General features: G+C 50.8%; 1 protein-coding gene and 1 pseudogene across 1 annotated transcript; one reads left to right on the top strand and one right to left on the bottom strand.

The window, feature by feature from the left end:
- The first annotated feature begins 5,476 nt into the window (after positions 1-5,476).
- Positions 5,477-7,255, top strand: LOC112901939 (indole-2-monooxygenase-like). Its single transcript, XM_025970813.1, has 2 exons — positions 5,477-6,372; positions 6,509-7,255. Exons 1-2 carry the CDS (start codon positions 5,554-5,556, stop codon positions 7,130-7,132), a joined length of 1,443 nt encoding a protein of 480 aa, XP_025826598.1. The 5' UTR covers positions 5,477-5,553; the 3' UTR covers positions 7,133-7,255.
- On the bottom strand, positions 7,192-8,134 carry LOC112901942 (annotated as a pseudogene).
- Positions 8,135-8,870: the final 736 nt, after the last annotated feature.

Below are 8,870 nucleotides of genomic sequence, written 5' to 3'. Positions count from 1 at the left end.
GCGGGCTCTTTCTATGCCTGCTCTTCTTCTGGGCCGAGGGTGTGTATTTGTAAAAGGAAGATTTTTTTTCTCAGACTTCTTTGCTGGAGGCGGCCCGCGCACGTGATGGGCCCTAGAGGGTTTGTTGGGCCAAAAAACTAACGACAACTAGAAGAAACGTTGCGACAGCCCACAGCCTCTGAATGTTTGAATTTCCTCTAGAAAAAAAAAGTTTGAACGTTTCAAGCCTTTGATTGATTTGTCACGAAGGGGAACAAAGGGGGGCTGATAATGAATCAGTAGCTTGCGTCACAGCTGCGACTTTGGAGCACCACAACGTCCATGGCGCGTCTGAGGAGGAAGAAGATGAACGGGCGATGTGGAGCCCCACCTGGCATTGATCCTCTGATCCTTATAGGATGCTATAGATGCCCTGGTATGTGAGCATTCAACCTGTTAATGCTGAGGCCGGAATTATGCTTAATCTAAAAAAGATACCCTGTTTTGATAGCTCCGGTTCCATTTCATTATTTGATTAAGTGTTCGCATATTTTGTTGGCAGACATTGAGGTAATTACTCCGTTATTCAACATTGGCCCCAAAATTGCACAAGTTAATGCATCACCCCTGGACGATATTTGATATTTGTAGGTTTGTCCCATGGGTGACAGGTCCCTCAAAGTGCAGTCTTTAGGAAGCTAATCACGGATAGGATCTCCCAAATTGTGCAGCTCGGCATGACCGGGCAACCACGCGGCCGCGAACGGCCCACCAGCTGGAGGAGCATCGACGGCCCAGTATCAGGCCTAGATGCTGAGCATTAGCCGTCTCGCCCGACCTCGAGGGTGCAGGCGCGACCTTGCCCGACCCTTTGGGAAGGGCTCCGCCTCACCCGACCCCGAGGGCGCGGGCTCCACCTCGTGCGACCCAGAGTGCACAGACTCGACCGTACCCGTCTCTGGAATGTGGGACCCTCAGAGTCCCACAGGAGTGAAAAGGACATGTCGGAGGTCAAGCCTCTGGCGCAAGAATAGGCAAGGGCACGCCTCCACGTGACCCCTGGAGGTGACACGCTATCATGGCGAGCCCCCCGTCGCCCGCGACGCCGGGGTTAAGCTGCAAAACGCGCCGTGGACTCACGCAGCCCATCTTGTCGGAGCGCACGTCGCCCACCAGATACGCCGAGGGCCCGCGTTGCCCGTCCTGTCGGAGCACACGTCACATGTCACACTGGGGGGCGGCGTAGGGACACCCCTGGCGTCATCTACAAGGTCAACAGAGCCCACGTGAAGAGAAAGAGAGCAGCGGGATCCTGATAACCCTCCTCTTTCTACTCCTTATCTCTCTCTCACTCGGGTATCCGACCCCTACCCCTTAGCTTATAAAAGGGAACGGGAGGACCCCCGTAGGGGAGACTGAACTCTCGGATACTCACGCACTCGCATAGCACTTTGCCACTAAAGGCTTAGGAGCCCGTTCCCTTTCTCGACCGTTTGTAACCCTACTGCAAACTAGTGCAAGAACACGAGCAGCTCGAACTGGACGTAGGGACGTTCTTCCTTGCACACCATCCGAGCCAGACGCGCAAGCACAAATTTACTAGTCGGCGGTCCGAAACACCGACGGTTGACTGGGTGTTGGTTTTTACCCTTCGAAATCAATTTTTCACCCTTCGTCGGTGACTCGGTGTTGGTTTTTAGCCTTCAGAATTAATTTTTCACTCAGTATTGGTTTTTACCCATTTGGAATTTATTTTTCACCTTTTGTCGGGATATTTGGTCTTTGGTTCTTAGCCACGGCCTGTTTTTAATACCTTCGGTCAGCAGGAAGATGCGATCCGCTAGCTCCAGCCAAGAGTGCTGATTATTTACTTCGGCAGCACCGCACCGCGACAAACTCCGAAGCCGAGCAGCCAACTTCAGCCCAGCGAGCGCGGCCTTCAGCACAAAGAGGCCCGGCAGGGATCCAACTTTGGTGCTTCATCCATGCGCTTCGGTACAAGAGAGGCCCATTCTGGTATATTTTAATAGAGTTCCTTTGGGCCTTCGGAATTTGACAAGCTATTGGGCCTCGGAAGTCCATTTCTTCGGGCTTCGGGGCGAAACAGCCCAACTAATCATCCTTGTTTGGGTTTGCGGAATCAATGTTAAACGTGAAGTCCTTAATCCACAAGTAGTTTCTTTCTAGAAATAAATATAATATACCTTCGGTCACGTAGATACCTCGGTTAATTAAACTAACCAGTTGGCATGCCTTGCATAAAATATTCTTTTACTTAACTAGTTTTGGCATATTTGCCTCTTCTCCGTAACTGAAAGCATTGGTTCCCTTTGTATTAGAAAGGCACATAATTGTTCTTTTGAGGACTTTCATCTCTTTATAAAATTAAATTTCATTTCCTAACAACGGAGTATTTGCAGTGCCGAAGCAACCTACCCCTTCATTTCGAAGGGGTGTTGTCATCAGCAAAAGAGGTTGAAACGCCCATGAGAAGCGGCCATGGTCCATCCTTACTTTCAGGGTAATGACATCCATTGCCTGCTTAATCGTGAAATGAACATATGCTTCTTGGCCTATCGGCACACTTGCGAGTTTTCCTTTATTTTAAAATTGTTAATATTTCAGCTCATGTTTCTTCAAGAGCGTCGTACACTTCACCCTTCATTTGTAAGACTCCACCTGTTCTAATGTTTATACTAACCTTACAGTTCGAAGGACTTCACTTCTCCTTCTTTGCGGGCTCTTTTCACTGAGGGTCTTACCTTCGGGATTATTGGTTTTCTCCCCGAAGTTAAAAGTTATGTATGGAGGCTCGGTTATCTCAATCTATTATTGACTCGCTAATGGCTATGCGGTTTTCTCTATCTATTACACTTCATCACATTGGTCCCTTGGAATTTTATTGGGACTTCGATGCCACGTGATACCAGTTAACTTATGGGGTTTTCATCACATAAGAAGAGTAAGACTCAACCGAAGGTTGGGTCATGTCTTACACTTTACCCTTCGTTTTTACTCTCATTGCAATAGCATCCATCCATCCATCCATCACTCCATCCATCCATTCATCTCATACTGCAATCTTTGCATCACGTAGAACAAAAGGCAAAGGCATCTGCAAAACAAAAGGCAAAATCCTCTTGAGTGAAATGCCAAAAATTGTCATAGAAACAAAGGCGGAGCCCTCTCGAGCCAAGAGCCAAAGGCATCCGTAGAACCAAAAACGAAATCCTCTTGAGCGAAAGGCTGAAGGTATCTGTAGAATTGAAAAATGAAACCCTCTCGAGCAAAAGGCCAAAGGTATTCGTAGAAATGAAAAATGATACCTTCCCGAGCAAAAGGCCGAAGGTACATTGTAACGCCAAGCGCGATTACGTAGAAAAAGCCAAGGAAGGTTTGCTTTGTTTCTATGTAATTCATAACTCTGGATGAAAAATTATTATTTTTGCAGCCCATAGAAAGCTTGTAGAATAGATGAAGGTGCCCGAGGGGCTCGTCATCAACTTTGGCGTCAAACTACCACTTCGCCTCCCCTCTCAACCATGACCGGGGCCCGGAGGTCTAAGCTTTGGTAACTTGTAACTACTATAAGCTATCGCATTACTGAGCTAACAAGGCGGTGCGAAGGTCCGCTCTATTTTCTATTTTTGATTCCGCAGGATTTTTGCATTCATCTGTGGGGGGTAACGGACCTTCGTCATGAACACCATGGGACTAGGACTGGACCAAGTCCTTTGAAGATGAATTCTTGCCCAGCGCTCGTGACCCAAGGCTTGAGGGCACGGGGATTGACGATATTTTTTTTATTTTCTGAAGATGGATTTGTAAGGGCAGACATGGCTCAGCCATAGAAATCGCCCCTAGAAATAGATTTTCAAGGACAGATGTGTTACCCGCTCCTAAAAATAGCATTTCTAACTGCGAGAAGTAGGAGCGGATACCGCACATGCTCCTAAAAATATATTTTTACCTGTCTCTAGAAATCTTTTTGGAGTAGTGCGTATAGCACCGACGGCAAGAAGAGGTATGAGAGAGAGTTTGTGAAGCTCGCCAAGGGGCGAGCTCCTATATATTTTCGGAAGATGGTTGAGCAACTCACCTATAAAGTCCATCAAGGCCCAGCTAATAGCCTATTCAACATTCTACTGAAGAAAATACTGAACCAACATTTTCATATGTTGAACCTCAACATTTTTTCCCTCTTCTTCTCCGGCGCCGATGGCTGGCGCGTCGGCCGCTTGGCCACAGGGGAAGCGGCGGCGTGCGGCTAGCCGCGGGAGCGGCGGCGCGGGGAGGGGAGGGGTGGAGGCGGTGCAGGGCAGCGGCGGCGTAGGTAGGGGTGGGCCAGTGGTGGGTAGGGGAGGGCCGGTGGCAACTTGGGCCCGCATTGGGGCGGCGGCGCGGGCATGGGAGGAAGGTGTAGGTGAGAGAAGGTGAAGGTTAAGCTTTGAATATGTTGATCCAATGGTTGTACATATTTGCACGGATCTCAAACACTAGAAGGTGGGGAAGAAGATTTTTTCCGAAAGATGTATAGAATTCCAGCACAAAGGGCGCGGTTTTACCAGCGTTAAGCCCACCTACATCTACGCGACTCCAACTTCTGGGCCATCGAGTACACCATGTACCTGTTGCCGGGCTGGCTTTTGTGTGCCCTCGCTCGTGTCTGATTTTTATTTACTGGAGGCGGCCCGAGCACTTGATGGGCCAGGACGTGTTGTTGGGCCGCAAGTTCGAGCCGGAGAAAGATTGTTGGACCAAGTGGATAGGACGAGAAAGGCCCTGGGCCCTAGAGGGTTTGTTGGGCCACAATGACCTAACGCCAACGGGATGAAACACGTTGTCACAACCTGAATGTTTCAATTGAGAAATTTCCGTTCAAAAAAAAAAGAGATAGAAAATTTGAAGGTTTCAACCTTTCAACCTGAATAAAGTAAGGCAGCCAACTAATCTAGCACAAAAAAAATATTACTGGCATCTTGATCCAGCGCCAAAAAATGAGTTGGTCGGTATGATTTCAGCACAGTCAGCACTAAAAAATAAAGTTGGAACCTTGGATTTCAGCACTAAAAAATCATCATAGGTTTCTCGAGTTGATCGGATTCTCTCCTGCAATACCTTAATGGCCGGAACCTGTTGAAACTGTGCACGCAGCTCGTGATCCAATGTTTCCATGTTGACTAGTAGTTTATGGCAAAGCTAGCTAGGATTGAATAGTATAGTCAACGAGAGATGGAGCTGACTTGCGAGTCTTGCAACGCAGCACAGTCAGCATGCCGCACAGGCAGTTTAGCTCAAATAACGTTGTTTTGGACCTTACGTGAAACGATTAGCAAAGAGATTTAGGTGTGTATTTTTAAAGTCCGAGGACTTGGATGGCATCCTGAAATAATTCTAAGGACCTTAGGTATATTTTACTCGCAGTGCAACCAACTTGTTGGCGCTAGCAGGCTGTGTGTTGAGCTTGAGCATTCCAGCTAGTCAGCCATGGCTCAAGTGCTAGCGCAGCTGTACGAGCACGAGCACGGATCTCCACAGTCCCTAGCCCTCGTCGTCCTCCTCTTCCTCGTCGCGATGCGCTTGGCGATGCCGCGGTCGAGAGCGGAGAAGCTGCTCAGCAAGCTCCCTTCGCCTCCGTTCAGGCTCCCCGTCATCGGGCACCTCCACCTCGTCGGCCCCCTCCCCCACCGCTCCCTCCGCGACCTCGCCAGGTGGCACGGCCCCGACGTGATGCTCCTCCGCCTCGGCACCGTGCCCACACTCGTCGTGTCGTCCCCTCGCGCCGCGAAGGCCGTCCTGCGCACGCACGACCACGTCTTCGCGTCCCGGCCGCGCTCCGCGGTCGCCGATGTCCTCTTCTACGGCTCCACCGACGTCGCCTTCGCCCCCTACGGCGAGTACTGGCGGCAGACCAGGAAGGTCGTCACCACCCACCTCCTCACCCCGAGGAAGGTCCGCTGCAGCCGCGCCGCCCGCGAGCAGGAGGTGCGCCTGGCCCTCGCCAGGGTCAGGGACGCCGCTGCCGCGCGCACGGCGGTGGACCTGAGCGAGCTCTTCAGCTTCTTCGCCAATGACGTTGTGTGCCAGGCCGTGACGGGCAGGCTCCCTAGGGAGCAAGGTCGGAACAAGCTGTTCCGGGACCTGCTTGAGACGAACGCCAAGCTCCTCGGAGGTTTTAACCTGGATGACTATTTTCCCAGCTTGGCAGGGCTCAACGTGGTGTCCGCCAAGGCTGTGAAGCACAGGAAAAGATGGGACAACCTCTTGGACAGCCTCATCGACAAGCACGTGAGGAAGACGGAGACTGATGAGCACGAGGACTTCATCGACGTGTTGCTCTCCGTTCAACAAGAGTACAGCCTGACCAGAGACAACATCAAGGCAATACTGATGGTATGTACATATGCTGCACTGCAGCTAGAGTTCCATTTCTACCGGCAACTTGTATTCATGCAACTAAAATTCAATTTTTTCCTTAAAAATTAATTTGCTCAAATATGAATGGATACTTTTACCAATGTATACGTAGGACATGTTTGAAGCCGGGACGGACCCAACGTACATGGCGCTAGACTTCGCCATGGCTGAGCTGATACGGAACCCCAAGGCAATGGCCAAACTGCAAGCCGAGGTGAGGAGGTGCGCAGGCAAGGGGAAGGAAATTGTCACCGAAGAAGACCTGAGCAGCATGAGCTACCTGAAGGCGGTGATGAAGGAGTCGATGCGGCTGCACGCACCGGGGCCTCTTTTGATACCCCACTTCTCCATGGCCGAATGCGATGTAGAGGGCTATACCATACCCTCCGGGACACGTGTAATCCTCAACGTGTGGGCTTTAGGCAGGAACCCCACATGCTGGGAGAGTGCGGACGAGTTCATGCCCGAGCGGTTCATGGAAGAAGCCATGGATGCTGCTTCCGACTTGCAGGGAAACGACTTCCGGTTGTTGCCGTTCGGGTCTGGACGAAGGATGTGCCCGGCTATAAAGTTCACCACTGCCACTTTCGAAACCATTCTAGCCAACCTTATCTACCACTTCAACTGGGAGCTTCCGCCGGGGACGACAGGCATCGATATGACAGAGTCATATGGGATTGATGTGCATCGTAAGGAGAAGCTTCTTGTAGTCCCATGCGTGGCTCAGGACGTCTAGACATATGTATTGTTGCATCGCATTTCAATTCCCAGTGCACCCGTGCAAATAAAACTAGCTTAGTCTAGTTCAGCTGCTATGTAGAACAATAAGTGCCTTGTTACATTCCAGCTGCTATGTTGAACCGAGAGCAACACGTCGATGAAGTCCTCCTTCCTCATCATTTGCCGTCTTGCTTGCGTGCTTGTCGATGAGGTCGTCCAAGAGGTCGTCCCATCTTTCCTTGTGCTTCACGGCCTTGGCGGACACCAAGTTGAGCCTTGCCAGGCTCGGGAAATAGTCATCCAGGTTAAATTCCCCCAGGAGCTTAGCGTTTGTCTCGAGCATCTCCCGAAACAGCTTGTTCCGGCCTTCTTCCCTGGGGAACCTTCCCACCACGGCCTGGCACACGATGTCATAGGCGAAGAAACTGAAGACCTCGCTCAGATCCACCGCCATGCGCGCGGCGGCGGCGGCCCTTACCCTGGCTAGGACCAGCCGCACCTCCTGCTCACGGGCGGCGCGGTTGGACCGGACCTTCCTTGGGGTGAGAAGGTGGGTGGTGACCACCTTTCTGGTCTGCCGCCAGTAGTCCCCATAGGGGGCGAAGGCGACGTCGGTGGAGCCGTTGAACAAGATGTTGGCCACCGCGGAGTGCGGCCGGGATGCAAAATGGTGGTCGTGCGTGCGCAGGACGGCTTTCGCAGCGCGAGGGGATGACACGACGAGTGTGGGAACGGTGCCGAGGCGGAGGAGCATCACGTCGGGGCCGTGATTCCTGGCGAGGTCGCAGAGGGAGCGATGGGGGAGTGACCCGATGAGGTGGAGGTGCCCCATGATGGGGAGCTTGAACGGAGGCGAAGGGAGCTTGCTGAGCAGCTTCTCTGCTCTCGACCTCGGCATTGCCAAGTGCACGGCGATGAGGAAGAGGAGAAGGATGAGGGCCAGGGACTGTGGAGATGCCTGCTCGTAGAGGTGCGCTAGCAGCACTTGAGCCATTTCTGTCTAGCTAGTATGCTCCACAGCTTGTTAGTGCAACAAATCAGTGCCTGCTCCCTGCAGTTTTTGTAGTGCCCCGAAGCCTGATGAATCCTCCATCAGTCTGGGAGAGGCGTAATTTGATATCCGTAGTTGCCTTATCTTCCACATGCGCAACACATGTGATATTACTACACATGTGCGCTGCCTTGCTGTCCATCTAATAGTATGCTACTATATTCTTTTTTTTTACTTCTGCACCTTGTAAAATGTTTGACAAAGGCAGCAATGATCAAAGACGTACGTATCGTAGCCCCATGGAGTCCACTGAGAAATCACCAGCACCGAGCAAGCAGTGTGGATCCTTGACATATTGGAAAAGAGAAATTTTATTACTTTACATGGTTTTACAGCATTGAGATGATCTATATATTGGGTCTATCTCCTTATAAGGTGACTGAGATATCAACGCAAAGGCTACACAATTAACTAACATGTATAACCTGCAAAGGATAAAAATGCAGTTTCAATTCATTCTTCCTAGCTAGCTAATTAAGTGCCAATGCATGGGACACGCTAGCTACGAGGAATGGATATGGAGACATGCATTATATTGTGCTGTGGTGCTGTACATCATTGTTCCATCATTCCATCATCAGCTTCCTGGAAAATGCTTCAATTAATAAAAAAAGGCAATGCGCATGCAGCTTCGCTAGCTCGTATTCCGAATTGTTCTGCATGTTGCACTATTGCTGCTCGCGATAACAGATCTTAATTAAGA

This window comes from Panicum hallii, chromosome 8, assembly GCF_002211085.1.
Source record: "Panicum hallii strain FIL2 chromosome 8, PHallii_v3.1, whole genome shotgun sequence".
Classification (NCBI taxonomy): Eukaryota; Viridiplantae; Streptophyta; class Magnoliopsida; order Poales; family Poaceae; genus Panicum; species Panicum hallii.
This window is presented reverse-complemented; position numbering and strand designations above follow the sequence as displayed.

What these genes read in the sequence shown, in the direction of transcription:
- LOC112901939 (XM_025970813.1), top strand. Translation starts at nt 5,554, where the DNA reads ATGCGCTTGGCGATGCCGCGGTCGAGAGCGGAGAAGCTGCTCAGCAAG. An exon ending in ACATCAAGGCAATACTGATG is followed by an intron (nt 6,373 to 6,508) that starts GTATGTACATAT and finishes ATGTATACGTAG; the next exon opens with GACATGTTTGAAGCCGGGAC.